This window comes from Aquarana catesbeiana, linkage group LG01, assembly GCF_042186555.1.
Source record: "Aquarana catesbeiana isolate 2022-GZ linkage group LG01, ASM4218655v1, whole genome shotgun sequence".
In the NCBI taxonomy this organism is placed as follows: Eukaryota; Metazoa; Chordata; class Amphibia; order Anura; family Ranidae; genus Aquarana; species Aquarana catesbeiana.
The window spans coordinates 125,089,006-125,114,348 of NC_133324.1; the positions used below are offsets into that span (position 1 = coordinate 125,089,006).

Consider the following 25,343-nt stretch of genomic DNA (forward strand, 5'->3'; position numbering starts at 1 on the left):
ACAGGGCCTGAAGAGGGCTAACTGGGATCAGTAGCCACAGTAGGGCAGCTAGTACAAGGACTTTTCAGCGACACCATTGGGACCCGCGGTCCCAGCCTGCAAAGGGCATTTGCTGTGGCCTGGCTGAGTTAGTGACAGGCCTGACCAATAATTAGTGCTAGCTATTTCTGGGGAACCAAGTGATGTGCTGGAGGAGACTAGGAGTAACAGTCTGCAGGAAGTGATGTGTTGGTGGAGTGAAGAGTGATCAACCAATTGCGGTTTCTATTATCCATGCTGGGCATCCCACATCCCCATCCCCATCCAAGTTATACCCCTCAATAAAACAAAAAAACAAAGTTTACTGACTGTTTTATATCTCGAAGTGTCTGAGAGCGAATGCAGGGCTGGACAGAGTGACAAACAAACCATGATTATCAGCAGCCCTTATGGGGTACTGCTACATTTGGGGGCTCATCCGGGATGTCTGTTCACAGCTAACCTGCTAGCCCCTAGCAAGTGAAGTTGACTGAGCCCAGAAGCTGCACTTTGTTCCACAAACTGAGGAATTGAACTCGGGGCAGGACTAATATGCTTTGGCTGCATTCAGTACTGTAGTATCAAGTGCCATTGCCCATAGCAACCAGTGGGAGCTGATTGTCAATGTTTGCTACCTGCTCCCCCAGTCATCCCAACCAACCACACCTGCGGAGGACAATTGTGCCTATCCTGCAATTCAGGAACTCTTCTATTATATGCTGTCACCCATGACAACCACGACAGATGATCGTGCCGATGGATTACAAATATGTCCATCGCTCTGCTAATGCTGGACATTCTGAACTTTTGTTTTAAATTCCTGCTTGTTACAGTAAAGTGTGCCTGGAACTGTCTACTGTTGTTCGGGGTGATCGGTGTAAGCCTGCAGGTGCCTGTGGGTGGGACTGTGTTAAAAGTGTTCCTTGCAGTTAGACATGGGCTATTAATTTTATTGTTGCTATCAGCAACCACTGGAGAAGTCAGCTGCCATCTGCTTTCAGTTGTTTTGGCACGGTCGGTGCTGAACAACATGCCTGGACTAGTCCTGCTCGTCGCAGCATGCCTGCAAACTTCAGTTCATCCAACAAGGAGTATTCGCCCTCGGGGTGATTGAGGGGATGGAGCGGCTGTGCCTGTTGTGTCCAGACTGCAAGATACCGACCGCAGTGGTCAGTGCGTGGATCCGGTGCGGTCATTGTGGCGAACCGCTCACCTGGCTTGCATCCAGCCAGCAGGAGCCACAATACTATAGTGTGGATCTGCACTCAGGACTGTAACGTGTGCAGCTGCGGAAATTCTGGAGGGCCGGAGTGGGCCTGGAATCATTACCGAAAGGCAGGTAGGAGTCTCAGCCTGGTGACTCACCTGCGAACATCAGCGACATAAGGGAAACGGAGCCTCCCATGGCCTGCAGCCTGAATTTGGGTCCCTGGAGAAGTTAGCGGAGTGGTCGTCTCCAAGCAGCAGCTCAGAAGAGGAATGGGAGACAGGAGGTTCCCGGGTCCTGGAGGTCCAGTCTGAGGGAGGAGAAGAGCTCTCTCTCTGTTAGTAGACCTGAAGATGCTGCAGGAACCCCCATCAGTTACAGACAAATTTTCATGAACAGACCATCCACCACCCAGACCAGAGCAGCTGAGTACCGGCAGTGGGTGCAGAGGTCCCCTGATGCCTGTGTCCTGTCCGGAAAAGGAAAACTGAGGGAGCTGTCCAGATTTTCTCAGTTCCAGCGGGATGTTCAGCGTAGAGTAGCTCTGGAGTGGGGTCTGGACTATCCTTATGTCCCTCCCGCAACCAGGGGCGTTGCTAGGTGGCAAAAAAAACAGGGGCTTCAGCCCGAAGTCCGAGCCCAGCACCGGGGGGGGTAGTAACTGATGCACGCTGACCTACTTGACACTGACCTACACTGACCTACCTGACCTACACTGACCTACCTGACGTACACTGACCTACCTGACCTACACTGACCTACCTGACCTACACTGACATACACTGACCCGCACTGACCTACCTGACATACACTGACCCACACTGACCTACCTAAAATACACTGACCTACCTGACCCACACTGACCTACCTGACACACACTGACCTACCTGACCAAACTTCAGGTGACGCGATCTTCTCCTGCAGCTCAGGGGAGTGGCCATCACACAGTAGAGCAGACTCCAGGCAGCCAGAGCCATGATGAGAAGAGAGCCGCCCGCCGCGCGCCAAGTGGGGACGGGATCTTCTCACAGTGGCACGACAGCCATATTGTAATTCCCGCCTTCTGGAGCCTGCAGTGCCTATGATGGACGTCACATGCTTTGGACCAGTGAGGTGTCCATCAGGTGCTGCAGGCTCCAGAAGGGGGGACCTGCTATTGCACTCTGCCGCGCTTGGGGTCAGATCGGTCCCCGCTCAGCGGCGGCACTCGGAGCTAATAATAGAACCGTGCCCACCCGAGACCCGGGGCTTTTTGGGGATCCACTCGGGGTTCCAGCCACCATCAGCCCCCCTGCCAACTCCGCTGCCCGCAACCATGGACATCATCGAGAACTCACAAGGAGAGTGAGAGGATGACCCAGTCTGGGAGTACCTACACATCCCCAAGCCGTTGCGGGTGTAGGAATGTGAGGAAACCTAGGCCCGCGTTGAGGACATTCATAAGGAATGGCGACTAGGAAAGTCCATTTTCAGGGACAGAGACTTTGTCTCCATCAGGGAGGAAGGGGGTGGCAGGAAGAGATTGCCCGACCCACACTTTTATGCTTGAATGGACTGTTGGTGGTACAGTTATCATAAAAGTGGTCACATGAACTGCTGGAAAGTTGCAGTGTGAATGTGCTTCTTCTTGCTTGACTTTGCAGGATCAGACAGGCCTGCCACCCTGTTGTGCCCAATGGATGAACCCTTTTCCTGTTGCAAGGACACTTAGGGTGAGGTCTGTTCCTTGAACTAACTTTTTAAGGAGCCTGCTTGTTCGGGAGGGACCCCTCCCATCAGGAACTCCAAAAGAACTGCTGTTTACCCTACTTCCTAATGTGCTTTATTATATGAAAAGATTGATTCATACTTTCTAAATTGCCACTCAATTGGAAATCGGCTAACATTACTTTTTCTCAAATCCTGGACGGTATTGACTCTATTATGTTGATGGAACGTATTTTCATTCTTTACATGATTATCTCTCTTGTTTTTCTGACAAATGGGATATTTGGAGTCTAAACACTCCTCATTTTTGAGTATTTCATTTTTCCACTTGCAATGTTCTTTGGATGACTTATCTCCACCTTGTCTATACTGCCAGCTTTAATGTAAATTTTTGATAGATGTACTCTTTGTATGTCATTGTGAAATGCTTCATCAGCTTTTGTTGTATGATCTTTTTTTCAGTTGACCATTTTCTGTATTTCAGAAAAACTTTCATTTTTTTTCATTTTCATGTATTGTATTTTGTGATACCTTCAGTAAAAGTTTGTAGTGGTTAGCGCTGCCCCAGCCGGGAAGCTGTGGATTAATTGTGCTCACTGGGTTTTTCTTGGTGGGTTGGCCTGGGTCTAAACCCCCCCCCCCCCCCCCGGTCCTGTGTGCTATAAAAGGGACAGAATTCCAGACCCTAAAGCTGCCTAGGGGGCTCTTGCTGCTGTTCTGCTAGTTCAGGTGGCAGGGAATGGGTCCGGCCAAACCAAACTGTCTGGGCCCATTCCCTGCTGCCACTGGAGTCTGGATGACCAGTGATGTGCCAAAGTCGGAGTTCCCACTGCCCAGGAAGATTGCTGGGGCTTGCAGTCCTTCCTGAACACGCCAACCATGGATCCATAAAGACATGGATGAGTGAGTTTGGGGTGTAAGTACTAGTCCTGACCTCAACCTGATAGAACACCTGTTGGAGACTTCGAGCTTGGCCTTCTCATCCAACATCAGTGCCTGACCTCACAAATGGGCTTCTGGAAGAATGGTCAAAGGATCCCGTAGACACACTCCTAAACCTTGTGGACAGCCATCCCAAAAGAGTTTAAGCTGTTAAGCTGTTATAGCTGGAAAGGGTGGGCCAACTCAATATTGAACCCTACGGACTAAGACTGGAATGCCATTAAAGTTCATGTGCCTGTAAAGGCAGGCATCCCAATACTTTTGAATATATATATATATATATATATATATATATAAAAACCACACCCACGATACACTACAGTTTGTACTACTTTATTCTGGACTGTTATCTGTCTTTCTCAATATGTTAATTTATTCAAGTAAAGCTTAAAGCTTTTGAAATTTTGCCTGGTCTGGAATTACTCAAAGGGTATAATGCAAGTAACCGGCACACATAGTTTACAGCTCGGGTCACTAAGCACATTGGGGTATGAAGATAATGGTACAGGAGTTAAAACAGTGTGAAGATACAAGTGGTTACCAAGGGTAACGAAGGTCTCCCTAGCAGCCTGTTGTTAGGCGTGTACATGTGACAAACAAGATATTTGGGGGGCACACCCTAAAAGATGCATTAAAGATGGTACAGCCATAAGACCGTACAGTAGAAGAAAATATTACAGTGCACACATGCAAAAAAGACATTTACCTCAAGCAAGGCTAGTTTAAAACCCTTAAATGTTAAAAAAAAAAAAATTATCAAAAAATATGGGGATTTGGTCACACCATTTGACCACTTGTGTCATGGGTGGAGACCTCAAGATTCTCCCATTTAGAAGAGTGTATTGCTCTCATGGTTCAGAAAAGCAGGATCTCCCAGTCTATGGATAGTGTAGGACCCACTAATCATGGGGTACATGGGGTATCATGTCGCAGTAAGTGGGCTTAGCACCATATAGCAATATGGTATGACCAAATCCCCATATTTTTTGATAATGTTTTAAAAAAAAAATGTTTAGGTGTTTTAAACTAGCCTTGCTGGAGGTAAATGTCTTTTTTGCATGTGTGCGCTGTAATATTTTCTTCTAGGCGTGTACATGTGGCAGGTGAGATAGCCTCTTGCAGCGAGGGAGATGTTGTCGGCACTCCCCCAGCAGTGATACATCTCCCAAAGGGCCCTCATCCTGTACACAGGTATGGAAGAAAAAGAGTTAAGTGAAGTGCATGCATGGAATTTGTGCTAGGTGTACGGCGGGACCCCATAACGTTACTGGGAGTGAGGTAGTGGTGATACTCTGGACAGGTGGAGTGGGCTGCATGTCCCTCCTAATTGCACAAGTGACAGTGGTGATGTACAGTAAGTTTATTAGAGATCAGTCAGTTGTTTTAGTAAAGGTACCCCATGTGTAAGGCAGTGATCCTGTACAAAAGTGCCTAGTATAGCCCAGAAGAACCCACCCCGGTATAAACATCTCATGTGACCCTTGCTTGGAGCCCAACAAAAACAAAACAGGAAATCGCCCTGGGACTTTAAATGAGGTGAATGCATTTGGCCAACAATTGACAGAGTAAATGCAGTCTCAAAATTTATTGAAATAGTCATGCAAACATAAACATGAATCATAGCCAAGCCACTGAAATGATACATACAGTAGAAAATGTGATTACACGTATCAAGGTATAAAATATAAATTGCAGAGTACACATGCATAGAAAGTATCCCAACGCGTTTCGCAAGACCATGCTCGCTTCATCAGGGGTAGATGCGTGTGTAGTACATCTGTAGGGGGTATAATAAACCAAATAAGTATCAACACAGACATGGTATCATGACAATTAGTCAAGAGGGTCCAAAAATGCATGGCCCTATGCTCACCACAGGCTGGATCAGACTATCAATTGCTTGATACCCAGAGGCGGCAGTAATGAGCGCCCGTAGTGCTTGGGGCTCAACAAAGAGGGAAGCATGAAAGACATGACGACCAACTGCACCTCATCTAACCCCTACCCTTACATCCATTTCTTTCATATTTATCTTGATAACATATACTGATACAACTCATAAACCAACATACCAATGGCCCTGCCATCAGTAAATTGTTTCCTGGCTGAATTGGCCGAATTTCGGTCCATGTATGGCCAGCTTTGTTGTGCTTCATACAGATCCCTTTCCCCATCCCTGCTATTTGTGGTTAGCATCCTTACATTATGGCCATTGAGATAAAAGCAATTACAAGATAAGCAACGCAATCAATGTTGCAAGAGGCAATAAGATGTGCATGTAATAAGCACATTTTTTGAATATTGGCATGAAAATCTTTTCTTTTTCCTCCATGGACTCAAATGAGGGTTCTCTTCTGGCCTTGTAGTCCCTAGCTGCTTGTATAAACATAGAGTATATAGTAGTCTAACATATAACCTATTGTATATTACCATCATTTCCTAAATAGCTACAGGGGCAGGCAAGGCCACATTACTGGGAAGCGAGTTTTGGAGAGGTTTTAGAGATAGCCTTAGCTTAACCACTTCAGCCCCGCAAGATTTGGCTGCTGAATGACTGGGCCATTTTTCGCGATTCGGCACTGCGACGCTTTAACTGACAATTGCGCGATAGTGCGATGCTGTACCCAAACAAAATTGACATCCTTTTTTCCCATAAATAGAGCTTTCTTTTGGTGGTATTTGATCACCTCTGTGGTTTCTATTTTTTGCACTATAAACAAAAAAAGAGCGACAATTTTGAAAAAAAAAAGCAATATTTTTAACTTTTTGCTATAATAAATATCCCCCAAAAATATATAAAAAAAATTATTTTTTCCTCAGTATTCTTCTACATATTTTTGGTAAAAAAAAAATCGCAATAAGCGTATATTGATTGGTTTGCGAAAAAGTTATAGTGCCTACAAAATAGGGGATAGTTTTGTGGCATTTTTATTATTATTTTTTTCTATTACTAATGGCGGAGATCTGCGATTTTTATCATGACTGTGACACTATGGCGGACACATCGGGCACTTTTGACACTATTTTGGGACCATTGGCATTTATACAGCAATCAGTGCTATAAAAATGCACTGATTACTGTGTAATAAACACTGGCAGTGAAGGGGTTAACCACTAGGGGGTAATGAAGGGGTTAAGTGTGTCCTAGGGAGTGATTCTAACTGTGGGGGGGGGGGGCTACCACTGACATGACAGCGATCACTGCTCCTGATCACAGGGAGCAGTAGATCTCTGTCATTATACTTGTTTACAAAGGCATCTCCCCGTTCCACCTCTCCACACCGCAATTGCGGGCCGCCGGAGAACATCAGGTTCCCGGGACACGCTCCCGCGGCGTGCGGTGGGTGTGCGCCCGAAAGGCAGCAAATTTAAAGGGACGTTCCTGTACGCCCATTTGCCTGCATGTGCCATTCTGCCGATGTACATCTGTGTGCGGCGGTCGGCAAGTGGTTAAACTAAGAACACTCTTTCCTGATCAACTAAACTACTGTTAGGTAGGCTTTATATTCATGTTATGCTATAATAAGCTGGCTGTTTCATATTTACAGCATATTTTTTGTATAAGAATGTAGAGTGTCCCTGAATAATATAACAATGGCATTTGTCTGCATGCTCAACTCGACTCTCACATCCATCAATGTTCTGCAGGGATTTGAAATTGACATTTACTGATGAGTAGCATTTGAAATGCAAAAGGAAAGTATTTATATCTCAGTACCCATGGCCCTCCTTTGCATATACAGTATATGTATAATTATGTAGCAGCTCAATGTGCCTTTCACATTGCAGAAAACCAAGAGACTCATGAACATATCTTGCAAGCATTTGCGTAAAAATGTCATTTCAAAATATTCCTTGGTAGCAAAAGGATATAAATCCAGTTTGTGTGCCCCAAACGTCTTTTCAAACCCAGACATTACCTTGTAAAAGTATCAGAGGCATCATCACTGTGCAGAGAGCAGAGCTGTGGGAGGAACCCAACAGGTCAACCCTCTACACTCTGCCTGCAGAAAACTACAGGAGGGGGTGGAGACAAGACCAGTCACCCTGCACAAAGAGGGAGAGCGGCAGTGACCGGTCTTTATTACAGGAAGCTCCTGAGCAGAGAAAAAGTTTCACACTGAACAGATTTGGCAAAAATACACAAATCACACCAAGATTCAAGTAATACATGAGTCTTTAATTTAGACAATATTTGTTTCTTCCAGAGTTCAGCTTTTACCGCCCAGTTGCACAATGCTCATCCCTGTGAAATGGCTTTAGGAATACCTGATCCTAACATTCACCATTTCATTGATGTGGGTCACGGCTCATTTTGAACTTTACAAAGCAGAGACACTTTTCCTTTTTTAATATGCATAGTTAAAAACAGCAATTGCAACTTTGGTAATTTACTAAGGGCCCCCTAAAGGAAAACTTTTGTTTAAAAAAAAAATGATATAACATATAAAATTGCTGCACAAATTATTTTATAATTAGAAGATGAACTCTAGATATGATTTTATTACATAGTTACACTTGGCTTGGACTGATATAAGTATACATTTTTCATTCCTGAGCTACCACTGAGAGAGTTACAAGTGACTGTAGTAGTCGGTGCTACAACAGTGATAGCGGCAATCTTCTGAGCCCCGAGCCAAGCAACTACTCCTCTGCACTCTGATCATAAAGAGTCGCTCTCTCAATGCCACTGTCATTCACAAAATGCATTTTTTTTTTAAGAATATGTAAACCCAACATTTCATATTTCTGATATGTTCCTGGTGTACCATGTACTTGGTGTTCCTGTCAGTCCCCTCTACTTTCCTATTAAAAGCTGACCACACTAAGCAGAAGAGCACACCATGGTTAGTTCTCTAGCTATGCTGGGAATTCCGCCTGCTCTCCTCCAATGATCAGACTTGTCCTGACATTGCCCCCCTGCCCAGCCATTCACTGGGAAGACCAGTGTGCTGCTGTTTCTCCTCCCCAAACTCTTATACGGCTGAGAAGAGAGGGAATGTGATCACTTACAAAAGAGGAAAACAAGGTATTTATATATATATTTTTTATAGCTATACACATATCTATTTTGCCTTTCATTTCCATTTTAAACTGAATGGGTTGTTTACTTTATCATTTCAAAACGGAGGTCCGCCCAACTCTGCAAAAATTAAAAGCCAGCAGCTATACATACTGCAGCTGCTGACTTGTAAAAAAAGGACATTTACCTGTCCTGGAGTCCAGCAATGTCGGCACCGCAGCTGATGTTTCCATCAGCTGTTGGGTGCTGCCGCCGCCATTGCCGATAAGGGAACCCGGTAGTGAAGCATTACGGCTTCAGGCTGGGTCTCTACTGCGCATGTGCGAGGCACCGCTGCGCTCTCCTACTGGTACGGCAGCAGGGGAAGGAGGAGGGAGCCGAGCTGCTCATGTAATTCTCTGCGGACCAGTCTCCTGGAAGTGGGGACGGGGTTCCTTTTTCTCCATGGTCCCAGTTCCTATTAGTTCCTCCTGACCCTTTTGTTCCGGAACTGGAGAGCGTGTGTGATAGCGGTCCAGCTTTCACCCAGGACAACTACTTCTCACCGGTGACCGTGATCTACAGGACATCTTTCGGGTGGACATCACGGGAGGTCACCTTCTCATGCCTAATAGACGTACTGCTATACGGCAAATATGTCCTAAGGATCCGGTAAGGGTACCTAACCTCTTTTATTGAAGATATGTTTGGCTTGCTATCTGTGGTCGCCTTCCATTTGAGTGTCTATTCACCGTCCAGGGCCTCAGCACCTCTCCCTCTGAGAAGACTTTCACTGATTTTATGTGTATGGACTTTGGTCCCTTGATACTCCACATTTTACCAAGACATTTTGATTATACCTACCTGGTTGTTTTTTCACTTCTGTTATATAATTTCACCTTTTCACTGGTGTATACATTTTTCACCCATTTTTCTAGTCCATGCTGGGTGATCCTAGCGCTGCACTTAATTATTTATATCACCCTGAAAGGTGCCAAATGTGGCACTGGAGGGGGGAGGAGACAAATGAGTGGAAGTTCCACTTTTGGATGGAACTCCGCTTTAAATACAAGGCGTTATGTGATTGGAAAAGTGGAGATTGTGACACCACCCACCCTTTCTACCTCATACAAATAGAAAACCCATGTACTCATTAAAAAATAGAAGGCACTCTTTGAATGGCAGCAGTGCTGTGCCAGTGATCTTCTGTGACCAGTGTACAGAGGTTAGGACCTGGAAGATCCCTGCTATCTCTGTAATACCCTGACTACCACAGCGATTGCTCAGGTATTAGATATGTACATGCTGGACCAATGTAGCTATTTAATAGATAGCAATAGGAATTTCATTTTTGGTGGGATACTCCTCTAAGGCTTTGTCTACCAAAGGGATGCAGCCGATGCAGCTTTCTTCCTCAGAACACTATGAGTGCACTGGGTGATTATTGAACTAGTGAATTAAAATTCACAGGGATCTGGTCAGAAAAATTTCCTTCCAGCGGAGGTCCGAGTGTCATATTGGTGCTATGACTCCACATGATATCCTCCACATCGCAGCCTCCCATGCACGTCAAAGGTCCCCCATCTCAGATCCCCCATCACAGACTGACCCATCCCAGACTGACCCCCTTTAAAGTCTGGCCCCCCATCACAGACTAACCCCCATCACAGAATGACCCCCATCACAGACTGACCCCCATCAAAGACTGGCCCCATCACAGACTGACCCCCCATCACTGACTGACCCCCCATCACAGACTGGCCACCCCATCACAGATTGCCACCCCTCAAACACTGGCCCCATCACAGACTGACCCTCATCACAGAATGACTCCCCATCACTGACTGACCCCATCACAGACTGCCCCCCATCACAGACTGACTCCCATCAAAGACTGGCCCCATCACAGACTGGCCCCATCACAGACTGACCCCCCATCACTGACTGACCCCCATCACAGACTGACCCCCCATCACAGACTGACCCCCATCACACACTGGCCCCATCACAGACTGACCCCCCTTTACAGACTGACCCCCATCACAGACTGACCCCCAACACAGACTGACCCCTCACAGACTAATCCTCCCATCACAGACTGACCCTCCCATTACAGACTGACCCATCACAGACTGACCCCCATCACAGACTGACCCCCCATCACAGACTGACCCATCGCAGACTGACCCCCATCACAGACTGACCCATCATAGACTGCCCCCATCACAGACTGACCCCCCCTTCACAGACTGACCCCCCATCACAGACTGACCCCCCAATCACAGACCCCCTGTCACAGACCCCAATCACAGACTGACCCCACATCACAGACTGACCCCCCTTTATAGACTGACCCACTTTACAGACTTACCCTCCTTTACAGACTGACCCATCACAGACTAACCCCCCATCACAGACTGACCCATCACAGACTGACCCCCATCACAGAATGACCCATCACAGACTGACCTCCCATCACAGACCCCCATCACAGACTGACCCCACATCACAGACACCCCCCCTTTATAGACTGACCCCCATCACAGACCTGCCCCCCTTTACAGACTGACCCATCACAGACTAACACCCATCACAGACTTCCCTATATACTGGTGGGCACAGGAATGGGCCCTGCTGTGAAACATTGTATCACAAATTGGAATTACTTGCTCCTGTTAAACAGGGGCAGAAAAATTGGGCCTTGGGTGGTGGTGGCGCCACAACACTGTAACCCCTCACAGATACTCTTGTTGGGTGCAGGAACGGGCCCTGCATTGAAATATTATATAAAAAATTGTAATTACATGCCCCTGTTAAACAGGGGCAGAAAAATTGGGCCTTGGGTGGTGGTGGTGGTGCAACAACACTGTAACCCCTCACAGATAATCTTATTGGGCACAGGAACTGGCCCTGCTGTGAAATATTAGATCAAAAAGTGTAATTACATGCCCCTGTTAAACAGGAGCAGAAAAAATGAGCCTTGGGTGGTGGTGCCCTAAACCAAAAATATTGTTGGAAGCTAGCATTATCAAGATTGAGGAGGAATAGGATAGTCAGCATAGGCAGTCTTCAAGGGATCCCACATCCATTGCTTGATAGCTGCTGATCCAAGACTGATTCATTTTTATGAATGTGAGCCTATCAACGGAGTCTGTGGACAGGCGTACTCTTTGATCTGTTACAAACCCTCCAGCAGCACTGAATGTGTGTTCAGAAAGCACACTGGATGCAGGACAGGTCAGTAGCTCAATTGCATATTGAGCAAGTTCTGGCCAGCGGTCCATCTCAACACCCAGTAAACCAGTTGATGCTCCATTGGAAAGGTCTCCAAGTCTGCTCTTGCCCCTAGATATTCCTGCACCATGTAATGCAGATGCTGGCGATGGTTGCATGAATCAATCAGACCTTGGCACTGAGGACTGAAAAATTGTTTAAAGGCATCGGTCAGCCGGCCAACTTCTCCACTGCTCTTCTTCTGACTGAATAAAGCCTCAGCAACATGTTGTCCAGCACCAGGAAATTGTAACCTCCCAGGGTCTTGAAATGCTCCCTCTGTGAAGGCAGGATGAGTTCTGCAACCTTACCCTTGTAACATGGATCAAGAAGGGTTGTCAGCCAGTAATGATACCTCTGCTTGATACCACGAATCCTAGGGTGCTTTCGCAGGCTTTGCAGAATCAGGGAGGTCATGCAGCATAATTTTGCAGAGGCATTCGATTCTGAGTCCTCTGGGTCACTAAGGATCACATGATCCGTAACTACCTCCTCCTAGCCACGTACAACTCCTTGGGTTTCTGGGGACTGAGAACCATCCCTTGAAGACTGCTGCTGAGTGTTATCCTCTATATCCATGCTGACACAATCCTCCTCCTCCTCCTTCTCCTCCTCCTCTTCTTACTGTGTGTTTGGCGGGCCCGCAGGAATGCCATCTGGATAAAGGGGGCCTTGAGGGGTAAGGAAGTCCTCCTCTTCCTCCTGCTGTTCTGCCTCAAGTACCCTGTCCATGATTGCACAAAGCGTGTGCTCCAACAGGAAGACTAGAGGGATAGTGTCACTGATGCATGCATTGTCGCTGCTCACCATCCATGTGGCCTACTCAAATAGTAACAGGACAGTGCATGCATCCTTGATCAGTAGCCACTGGCATGGCGAAAAGAGGCCAAGCTCCCCTGACCCTGTCCTGTTGCCATACTCGCACAGGTACTCATTGATGGCCCTCTGCTGCGTGTGCAGCCACTGCAGCATTGCCAACGGTGAGTTCCTCCTGGCGGGCATGTCACAAATGAGGCGTTTGGTTGGCAGGTTGCATTCCCATTGAATGTCAGCCAGCCAAGCACTGGCATAGTATAACCGGCGGAAATGACCACAGACTTTTCTGGCCTGCCTCAGGAGATCCTGTAAGCCTGGGTACCTGCTCAAGAACCGCTGCACCACCAAATTCAGGACGTGTGCCAAACATGGAACATGGGTCAAGTGTCCCTGTCAGAGGGCGGAGAGAAGGTTGGTGCCATTGTTGCATTTAACTATTTCTGGCTGAAGCTGGTGTGGCGTCAACCACCTCTGAGCCTGCCCCCGCAGTGCTGACAGAATCTCTGCCCCAGTGTGGTTCCTGTCCCCTAGGCAGACCAACTCAAGCAGCGCATGGCATCTTTTAGCCTGACTGCTTGCGTAGCCCCTTGAATGCTTATGGAGCACCGCTGGATCAGAGGACAAATCTGCAGAAAAGGCCATAGATGAAGAAGAAGAGGAGGGGGTGGAAGAGAGAGCTGTGGCAGAATCACCACTAGCATTTTGGAGGCATGTTGGTGGAACTAGCTCCAACAACACTGAACCCTGTCCTGCATCCTTCCCAGCTGCCAGCAGAGTTACCCAGTGCGCCGTGAAGGAAAGGTAATGTCCCTGCCCATGCCAGCTGGACCATGAGTCAGCGCTAATATGCACCTTACTGCTGACCGCCCTGTCCAACGAGGCCAAAACATTACCTTCCACATGCCGGTAGAGAGCCGGAATGGCCTTCCATGAAAAGGAATGGTGTTTTGGAACCTGCCACCGAGGCACAGCACATTCCACAAATTCACGAAAGGGGGCAGAGTCTACCAGCTGAAAAGGCAGCAGTTGCAATGCTATCAATTTGGCCAAGCTAGCATTTGGATACTGAGCATGTGGGTGGCTGGGATCAAATTTATTTTTAAGGTTCAGCAACTAGGGTAGGGAAATTTGTCTGCTGAAATCAGATGGTGGTGTACTGCTAGCTATATGCTAGCTGGCTGCAAGTACTTGGGACACCTATTGCTATACCTTCATTCCTCTCAGTGCAGGTTTTTGAGAGGAATGGAGGTATAGTAGGGTTGGAGATCCCAGATGAGTAGTAAGGAGAAGTCCGCCTTTTTCTTTGATGTGGGTCTTTCAAGTGCTGTTGCCAACAGACTGCATGGCAGGTCGTCATATGTCTGGTCAAGCATGTGGTGCCCAAGCGGCTGCTGTTCTGGCCACGCTAGATCCGCTTCAGACAAAGGTTACAAACAGCAACGGTGCGATCTGATGCACATGTGTTGAAAAAGGCCCACACCAAGGAACTTTTAAAAGTCAGCAGGGAGTCAGCAGTGCCCTACACCTGCGGAGCTCTGCGGTGTGATGCAATAGGGTAGCTGCACTTAAGCTGCCCCCTAGAGGACATCCTGCCTAGGAGTTGTGCCTCCTCCTCCTCCTCTCTTCTCTCAGGCACCCAAGTACAGTCAGTGAACTCATCATCCCCTCCCTCCTCGTCACTTGAGCAAACTTGGCAATATGCTGCTGCTGGGGGAACATGACTGCCAGTTTCTTGTTCTTCTTGGGCACCCCCTCTCTCTAGGCTCATGTTACTCCCTTCCTCAACCTGGGCACCAACATCGGAGCCTTCAAATCTCTGCGCATCCTCCAGCAGCATGTACCTGACACTGTGGTCAAATAATTCTGGGGACTCCTCCATGCATGATGGTGGGGCTACAGAAATAGTCACTGTGGACAAGGAGCCGGTGGAATGGGCTGCTTTGGCAGCTGCGTTGGAAGGCAAACTACTCTGAGGCTGGTGACAGAGGATGAGGACGATGAGGATGGCTTTGTTATCCACTCCAACTCTTCTGCATTTTCTGGCTCAATAACATGGCCAACAGCAGAAAAAAAGGACAAGCGTGCCCCAGGGCCACCTGCAGAGGATGCACCATGTCCATGACCAGCACTGTTGACTGTGGACACAGAGGCTGTTTGCCCTCTATTAGTGGCCTGTGAGTGTCTGCCTCTCCTTGGTGGTCTTCTGGATAAGATGTATATTTTGTTTTGCAACACCACACTACACTGTATTAGATACTGTGTACACCACCAGAAGTGTAGTAGAAACTGTATACACTATATTAGATACTGTGTACACCGCCCGCACTGTATTAGCAACTGTACTACAGCTGCACTGTATTGTGTACTGTGTACACCACCAGAAGTGTAGTAGGAACTGTACACACTATATTAAATACTGTGTACACCGCCTGCACTGTATTAGCAACTGTACTACGGCTGCACTGTATTGTGTACTGTGTACACCACCAGAAGTGTAGTAGAAACTGTACACACTGTATTAGATACTGTGTACACCACCTGCACTGTGTTACATAGTTACATAGTAGGTGAGGTTGAAAAAAGACACAAACTCATCAAGTCCAACCCATTTGTGTGATTATATGTCAGTATTACATTGTATATCCTTGTATGTTGCGGTCGTTCAGGTGCTTATCTAATAGTTTCTTGAAACTATCAATGCCCCCCACTGAGACTAACGCCTGTGGAAGGGAATTCCACATCCTTGCCGCTCTTACAGTAAAGAACCCTCTACGTAGTTTAATGTTAAACCTCTTTTCTTCTAATTTTAATGAGTGGCCACGAGTCTTGTTAAACTCCCTTCTGCGAAAAAGTTTTATCCCTATTGTGGGGTCACCAGTATGGTATTTGTATATTGAAATCATATCCCCTCTCAAGCGTCTCTTCTCCAGAGAGAATAAGTTCAATGGTCGCAACCTTTTACTCCGAGTACTCCCCATTTATCACCACCCTCTGAACTCGGTCTTGTAGCCAGTGTTCAATCCATATACACACCCTATGGTCCATGCCAACGGACCTTATTTTGTACAGTAAACATTTATGGGGAACTGTGTCAAATGCTTTTGCAAAATCCAGATACACCACGTCTACGGGCTTTCCTTTATCTAGATGGCAACTCACCTCCTCATAGAAGGTTAATAGATTTGTTTGGCAAGAACGATTCTTCATAAATCCATGCTGATTACTGCTAATGATACCGTTCTCATTACTAAAATCTCATATATAGTCCCTTATCATCCCCTCCAAGAGTTTACATACTATTGATGTTAGGCTAACTGGTATGTAATTCCCAGGGATGTATTTTGGGCCCTTTTTAAATATTGGTGCTACATTGGCTTTTCTCCAGTCAGCTGGTACCATTCCAGTCAGTACACTGTCAGTAAAAATTAGGAACAATGGTCTGGCAATTACGTTTCCCAAGTCTAATTGTAATTCTGTCCTCTGTTAACCATGGAGGTGTTTCCTGTGATGTGTCTTGAGGATAAACACTGCAGATTTGGTTACTGAAGCCCCCCAATTGAAGTGTAGTATTAGCAACTGTACTACGGCTGCACTGTATTGTGTACTGTGTACACCACCAGAAGTGTAGTAGAAACTGTACACACTGTATTAGATACTGTATACACCACCTGTACTGTATTAGCTACTGTACTACGGCTGTACTGTATTGTGTACACCACCAGAAGTGTATTAGAAACTGTACACACTGTATTAGATACTGTGTACAGAACCTGCACTGTATTAGCAACTGTACTACGGCTGCACTGTATTGTGTGCTGTGTACACCACCAGAAGTGTAGTAGGAACTGTACACACTATATTAAATACTGTATACAGAGTAATATATATATATATATATATATATATATATATATATATATATTAGGGCTGTTACTGATTAAAATGTTCGTGTTCGATTAATTGACTAGTTTCGATTATTTATAATGCACATACAGATCCAACTACTTTTAGCTGATTTAGCACCGTTGTTATGGCAGCGGCCAAAGCCGGACATGGCTAGGACGTCACACGTCATAAACTCAGCCTCACCGTTCCCATAATCTCAGCCTTACCGTGCCCATAATCGCAGCCTCACCGTGCCCATAATCGCAGCCTTACTGTGCCCATAATCGCAGCCTCACCGTGCCCATAATGCTGTCTCACTGTGCCCAAAATCGCAGCCTCGCCGTGCCTATAATTGCAATCTCACCATGCCAATAATGTTGTCTCACTGTGCCCATAATGCTGTCTCACCATGCCCATAATCGCAGCCTCGCCGTGCTTATAATGGCAGCCTCACCGTGCCCATAATGCAGTTTCACTGTGCCTATAATGCAGTCTCACTGTGCCCATAATGCAGTCTCACCGTGCCCATAATCGCAGCCTCACTGTAGTCAGTGCCTGTGCCTGGATTACACAGTCTGCAGGCATCTCCCGCTGTGTGTCTCGGAGCTGAGTGTGAAAACTTTGGCCGCACTGTGAGAAAAGTCCCACCCTCCTCCTAGATCAGCTCATGTGATAGACACACAGCAGGAGATGCCCACAGACCGTGTATGACATATAGTGCAGGAGGAGGAGGGAGCGGAGTGCTGCGCTGCAGCCACAGCTTGGCCCAAAGCGGCCCCAGGGCAGGCAGCCTACCGATCAAAAAAATTTTGATGCACTGTACACTGTACAATGCACTGTAGATATAGGTTACACTGGATGCAGAGTATATATATATATATATATATATATATATATATATAGCCTTATATAGTGTGGGGCGTGGACTTAGTCCCCCTGAGGCATGATTGGCCAAAGGCACCCTGCCTTTGGCCAATTATGGCTCTATGGCTCTCTTAGTAGAGCTCATTCCCCACAGTTACAACCTTTTGTACCACCTGCCCCACCCTATTAGATTGTAAGCTCTTCTGAGCAGGGCCCTCTTAATCCTCTTGTATTTTATTGTATTATAAATGTATTGTCTCCCTTTTATATTGTAAAGCGCTGCGCAAACTGTTGGTGCTATATAAATCCTGAATAATAATAATAATAATAATAATAGAGGGCGCTGTGATTGGCCAAAGCATGTAGGTCAGATGCATGCTTTGGCCAATCATCATACAGCAATGCACTGAGATCTTGCATTCTATTATGGGGCATTCCGCGGTGCTTGAATTTGCCATGAATGCTCCATAATGTTCGCTCTTTGGCCAAACGGCGAACGCCCGATGTTCGAGTCGAACTTGTGTTCGACCCGAACATCAAGCTCATCCCTACTCACCAATCATTAGATGTGGTGGCTGCATTCGTTTTCTTTTTTTGAGACACAGCATTGTCAGTCTGGGTGGGATGGTAGTGTTAAATGTACTAGTAGACTTAAATACACTAACAAATTGAAGCCAAACACCAGCTCACACTTTATAATCAGTTCCAGCAAACAGCTTTTTGTCCCTTTTGAGATAAAGGTTTTATATAAATAAATAAAGCTGATCATTATAAGCACCCCTTCCAGTGTTAAATAGTTTGTCTCATCCCTGTAACTGATACATCTGAAAGAGAGCGTGTTATTTTGAAAAACAACAGACTTGCTGGCTGGATCACTAAATGAAAATAGAATAAAGAAAGCTTAAAAAAGAAAAGGAATGCACACATCACAAGAATTGGTAAGCATCAATATAATAAATGTTTGCTTTTGGGTTTAATGCTGCTTTAATCTTTGTAACTTGAACTTATAGAGTTTATTAAGATTAGAGCAAAGTTTAAATGTGCATTTAATTCGATTCAGTTATAATCATATAACATTTAACATAATACAGTTACAGTATGTATGACTTTTATAAAATAAAGGGGTTATACAGTGTTCTTATATACATTGTCCTAGTAGTAGGTATATCCAACTATAGTGAAACAGGAGTGCTGTGTGAAGACCCTCTTGCATGGTTCTGAATAAAATGTAATTACACATATCAACCAATAAGAATCAGGAATCTCTGCCGCCTCCGTCTATGCAATGCAATGATGGAGGATAAAATTGGGTATCGGTTACTTTTTATCACTTTGACCGTTTTGGAAGATGCTAGCCAGTTTAATCACCCAGAAGAATTTATATCCATTGATCCACTATTTAAATCCCCACACCTTTTGCTATCTGGCATAGCCATTTGTTTTATCCTTCATGTTGGAGTTTATACAAATGCAATACTGAAATATGGGGAGAATTCTCCTTTAATAGCAACTGCAGTCTGCTCATATAATTTGCAATAAAAACATCTTTGCCATTCTGAAACTTCCCTCCAACCACTTTGCATATTATTTTATATATATTGTGATTCTGTACTTGCCAAATATGCTGCAGAAATCTCCCTCCACTGAGTCTGGCTGCATTTTAACTGTGGTCAGCTGAAACTGCTGCCTGTTCACTTTCTGGATTTACACAGACACACAGAGGCACACCTCCAGCTTTGTAGCTCTCATTGTCCCTCTTATGACTCATCCCCCCTCCCTTCCTGGCAAACTCTCACTAGAGTGAGAGAGAGAGCTGTGCATGATGTCATAAGTTTAAGCTAATGACCAGACAAGAAACAAGAAGTGGGCTGTATAACGTATTTACTGGCAGAAAAAAAAAATTTTTACTATCCAAAGTTAAGACAACAAGGGCAGAAGATTTAATAGATGGAAAGTTGGAAAGTTGATGGAAAGTTGAAAAATTGACTGAAGATCCATACCAGGCCGCATGCCCTCAACATGGGGGATGCGCCCCCCCACCCCAAAGCACCTTGCCCCCATGTTGATGGAGACAAGGGCCTCTTCCCGACAACCCTTGCCCGCAGATCCTGCACCCCCATGTGAATGAGTATGGGGTACATTGTACCCCTACACATTCACTAAAAAAAAAGTAGCGTAGTGTTAAAAAATACAGTAGACAGTTTTTGACAAGTCTTTTATTAAAAATCTTCTTCTTCTCCACTTCTTCCTCCGGTCTTCCTCCATCTTCTTCCTCATCTTCATCCTCCGGTCTTCTCCTTCTCCCCCCATACCCATTCACATAGGGGGGCCGGGATCTGGGGGGCTTCCAGATTCCAATAAGCCCCCCCGCCCGCAAACCCCGACAACCACCGGGCAAGGGTTGTCGGGAAGAGGCCCTTGTCCCCATCAACATGGGGGCAAGATGCTTTGGGGTGGGGGGCGCAGAGCCCCCCCTGCCCCAAAGCACCCATCCCCCCATGTTAAGGGCATGCGGCCTGGTATGGTTCAGGAGGGGGGGCTTGCTTGTCCCCTCCCTTTCCTGACCTGCCAGGCTGCATGCTCGGATAAGGGCCTGGTATGGATCTGGGGGGGACCCCACGCTGTTTTTTTTCTCGATTTTTTTTTTTAGCCGGCAATTCTTTTTTTCTTACATTCAGCGGAAAGCCCGCTGACAACTGATGACTCATCGGTTGTTAAGGATGCGGCAGCCTGTTTCCCAGCCCCCTCCTTAGCAACCAGCTATATACAGTGCAAAAAAAAAAAGCAAAACGCGTCAAAATCGCGGTAAAATCGTGGTTAAAAACGCGTATCCAAAAACGTGGCAAGCACTGCAAAAAGCACTGCAGAAATGCTCAAAAGCAACATGCATAGATGTGAATCAAGCCTTAGACCTGATTTACACTTATGCAGGTTGCAGTCTGCATATTGCAGGTGCATTTTGCATTTTTCAATACATGCTTTTCATCCATTGAAGTCTATGGAACCAAAAACCAGAAAAATTCCCTAGCCCTTTCCATAAAATGCATGGATGTGAACTATATCCATAGGAAACCATGTTGAATGGACTGTAGTGTGTTTCTGCAAAACTGAAAATGCACAAACAAATGCATAGGTGTGTACCAAGCCTTATTCCTGTTCTGGTAACAACTCAAATTTTTCCTGATGACAATGCCTAAAGACCTATAAAAAGGGTGAACATACTGAGCAGGGGTGCAGACAACAATACAAACCCAACAAAGGTTCTAGCCCTTCCCTACTCTACACAAAAAAGTGAAAAAAGTGTTGCCTTTAGATACACTTTAAGAGCCCTTTCACACTGGGGCGGTTTGCAGGCGTTATTGCGCTAAAAATACCGCCTGCAAACCGACCCAAAACAGCCTCCCGAGGGCTTTCCCGCTGAAGCGGTGCGCTGGCAGGAGAAGAAAAAAACTCCTGCAAGCCGCATCTTTGGAACGGTGAAGGAGCGGTGTATTCACCGCTCCTAAACTGCTCCTGCCCATTGAAATCAATGGGGCAGTGCGGCTATACTGCGGCAATACCGCGGCTATATCCGCGCTATGCGAGCGGTTTTAACCCTTTTTCGGCCGCCAGTGGGGGTTAAAACCGCACAGCTAGCGGCCGAATACCGCCGCAAAAACGACAGTAAAGCAGCGCTAAAAATAGCGCTGTTTTACCGCCGACACCCCCACCGCCCCAGTGTGAAAGGGGCCTAAGGCTCAATTCACACCTATGCATGTTGCTTTTGCGCATTTCTGCGGTGTTTTTTGTGATGCTTGCAACGTTTTTGAGCAGCGTTTTTGCAGCGTTTTTACAGCGTTTTTGCGCAGAGGTGTTTTTGCCGCGTTTTGCGTTTTTTTTTTTTACAGTTTTTTTTAGACTGTATACAGTCTAAAAAAAATTTTAAAAAGGCAAAAACGCAAAACGCATCAAAAACGCTGTAAAAACGCTGCAAAAACGCTGTACTTGCAGTTTTGGTGCTGGTCCATTGAATTTTATTACATGCAAAACGCTGCATTTTGCATGAAAAAAAGTCCCAGACCCTTTCCAAAAACGCAGAGGTACAAAAATGCATTGATGTGAACATGTTCCATAGGAACCCATGTTAAAAAATTCCCATGCATTTCTGCAAAATGCAAAATGCATAAAAAAACGCGCTAGTGTGAATGGAGCCTTAGCCTGGGTTCACATATGTGCGGTGCGAATTGAAGCTCAGGGAAGATAAAAATCAGTTGTTCAGAGGTTCCTCTGCATTTTAGCTGTGGATCAGTAAGCAGGGAAAGGGGGGGGAGGGGGAGGTGTAGTGAGGAGAAGGAGAAAATCCATGTTCAGAACGCAATGCATCTGCGAATCAGATGCGTTCCCATAGAAGATAATGGGCTTGTAATTAGCACCGCAATGCCCAGAAAACGCACACTTTTTTGTGCAATGCGCAGTGCGAATGCAACGCACATATGTGAACCAGATGCATTCATATGAATGTATTTTAAAATGTCCTGCAAATTGGATGCGGTGTAAGCCGCATCTAATTGGCATAGATGTGAACGGGGGCTCAATATTTAACATTTGTCTCTATTTACGCTGACAAATGAATGGCTTCTATAAAGTCACTTCTTATTCAGCCAAACATTCAGACTGCAAGTCCTTGCCTATGAAACGCCCTGCGCGGGTGCTTTTAACCTTCTGGTCGTATTCAAAAGGGTCTGAAACGCTTCCGTGCGGAGCGATTCCCATGCTTGTTTGAATAAAGCATTGTGAAAGACATGATATCCATGAGCAGTTGTTTGTTGCTTGTATAGAGTTTACACAGATCAAGGATGGACTTCCACGGTCAGCAACTGGCACACCCATAGCGGACAGGGGTGATTAGAGTTTGGAGCAGTGGGGTCATCCTAAGAACTTGTCTATTGCTGACAAATATTTTGTTTCCTATCTCAGGGGTAAAAATAATGACCAGTTCTCTAAGTTTCCAAATGAATTGTCCCTCTAAACAGGTGCCAGCCAGAGGTGTAATGAAGGACCCACATGGAATGAGATTGCCTCCCACTGTAAGGGCTCATGTACACACAAATTAGTTAGACCTCCGACTGCAGGAAAACGCAAAATGTGGCAAAATTGCACAGCAAAAAATGTTTCCATCCTGAATGTGATTCTTCTGCATTCAGGAGAGGGTTGTTGAGGGAGGTTGAACCTCCCCTAACCGCAACAGCTCCTAAACAATCCTAAAAGCTTATGTGTACATGGTCACATAGGCTTTTATGGAGTTGAGTTTAGGAGCTTTGGCAAAAAATGCCAAAAGCTCCTAAACTCAAGTTTAGAAGCTGTGGTGTACATGAGCCCTAAAACAGCTTGATTGGACAACTCATTTTGTGTCTATCGGTAGCTTTCCAGCTAGAAAGTGCACAAGAAAGAGGACAGTGCAAAGCTTTGGAATAGATAGATCTACAGATAACTATTCCTTCTATTGACTCTTTTTATAGCCATCACACCTTTGATTAGCATTCCAATTTTTCTGGTTGCCCTGTGCGAAGTCTGGCAATAGAAACTGGTAGACATGGATGGTCAAACAAAGAAAAATTGAGAAACCTTCTTAAAAAGACACTTTAGTAGCACATGCAATCAGAACAGCACAACTAACATACTATTAAAAAATATATATTAATTTGTTTTTTCTAATTATTTTTTATTTAAAACTTTGGTATTAAAAAAGAAAATATTAGCTCTGCATAGTTTTTCAATCTGGAAAAAAGAATTATACTTCAAAGGAACATTCAGAGCATTGCAGTTTAAATACATTATTAAAGAGTTTTTTTTCTAACTGCTTACTAAAATTATATTGCTAATATTAAATTATTTTAATTTGCAGACAAAGCCACCTGTTATACCAAAACACCAATAGTAAAAGTTTTCATGATAAAATATCTTACCTAAGAGACAACATGTAATCATGTTTGTAGGGAAAATAGTTTCCAGGTTCATTGCAGCAATATTTTAAGTCAACGAATCCACAGCAGTATATGAGATCCATAGTGTCCTCTTTTCTTGGGCACCCAAAACTATTGATAAATGTGTTATTAGAGGTGTAGTAGCTGGAACAAGTCTCCGCCAGGGTCTTTGTCATCCTGAGGATGGAGGCTTCAAGCTTCCTGTTGTCTCCCAGACTTAGTGAAGCTGATTGCACTCCTTCACCTTGTTCCCCTCCACTACCGTACAAGTATTCCCTGCTATTACAGCTTTTTATGGTTTTATATAGCTCATAAAGGAAAGGGATTCTGAGTTCTTCTATATTGCAGCCTATTGGTGCCATCTGCTGTACATTAACTATTCTCACATGTGGTATATGTGTTCAGCAGTTGTCAAAATTTCTTTTTCTTTGGAGATAAATACAGTATTTTTAGATTTAAATGTATGTGTTGAATAGAGACACTTTAGACACCACCAGAGTTCAAGCATGTGTCAGGTGTGAGAAAGCTGAATAATCCCGTGGTGAGAAACTGTAAGTGCTTCAAATTAATGGGTTCATATCGCATGGCAAAATCTCATAGAAGTATGGACAGGAATCATATAAATATATCAGATGTTAGAAGTAAGAAATTACATTATTGTGAATTATACAATAGCTGCTCTACCTCAAACCATGGGTCAATTGTCAATCTGTGCAAAAAAATATATATATATGAATGATTTGATAAAATAATAATATTTGGGTAACTGCTGCTAATTCCATTGTGCAACCACAACCTACTTTTGAAACCACCAATATAGATACAGTAGCTATGCTACCCCCTATACATCATACTTTATGAAGTATATGTAGTGCCACAACACATAAGGTGCAACAATAAAGTGCTAACAGTCCATAAAGGTGCAAATTCAAATAAAGTGCTGCGATTCTTGGACAAAGTGACTGCACCGCTCTGAAAAAGGAGAAGTTGTTGTCCTCCTGAATATACAATGAGGTAGGTCAAACTGTGCATAATGTTTCTGATCAGCCTCTAGTGGTAAGTCCCCATCAACAGCACTGTAATACTCCATTCATATAGGAAAGGAACCAAAAAGATCTTAATGCGCAATGCTATTGATTTATTAAAACATCCCCATAAAATGATAAAAGTCACAATATTTAGTGCCTCCCCTTAAACTCAGAATAACCTGCCGTCAAAATGTACTGGGATGCCACTGCTCCGATACATGCCGGAGTCAGCATGCATTCCACCAAGTGGAAATGGCGCAGTGCCGTGAGTCTATGCCCACCTACAGCACCTGGTATTCCCAGGCGATCCCCCATCCAAGTACTAACCAGGTCCGACCCTGCTTAGCCTCCGAGATCAGGCATGTTTAGGGTGATGTGGCCGTAGGCCAACAACTTGTGGTAAGTTTGGTCCTAGAAGGGCACGAGACTGGTGACAAGAGTGGGCATTATCTTTTTTCAGCACTGAGCACAGTCACTTTTTGTCCAGAAATCAGAGCACTTTATTTGAAGAACTTTGTACTTTTATGGACTATTAGCACTTATGTGGCACCTTATGAATTGTGGCACTACATATATTGTATAAAGTATGATGTATAAGGGGTATCGCAGTTTTCTATATACAGTGCCTTGCAAAAGTA

General features: G+C 45.2%; 1 protein-coding gene and 1 pseudogene across 1 annotated transcript in view; both read right to left on the bottom strand.

The window, feature by feature from the left end:
• The window catches only part of SHISAL2B (shisa like 2B), a 188,788-nt gene extending 164,831 nt beyond the window's left edge, over positions 1-23,957 (bottom strand). Inside the window, exon 1 of the mRNA XM_073623573.1 lies at positions 23,660-23,957. Coding sequence (XP_073479674.1) covers positions 23,660-23,853 — 194 coding nt within the window. The 5' untranslated portion in view covers positions 23,854-23,957. The remainder of the gene's footprint in view (positions 1-23,659) is intronic.
• A 1,026-nt stretch (positions 23,958-24,983) lies between these two features.
• LOC141125130 (5S ribosomal RNA) lies at positions 24,984-25,092 on the bottom strand (annotated as a pseudogene).
• Positions 25,093-25,343: the final 251 nt, after the last annotated feature.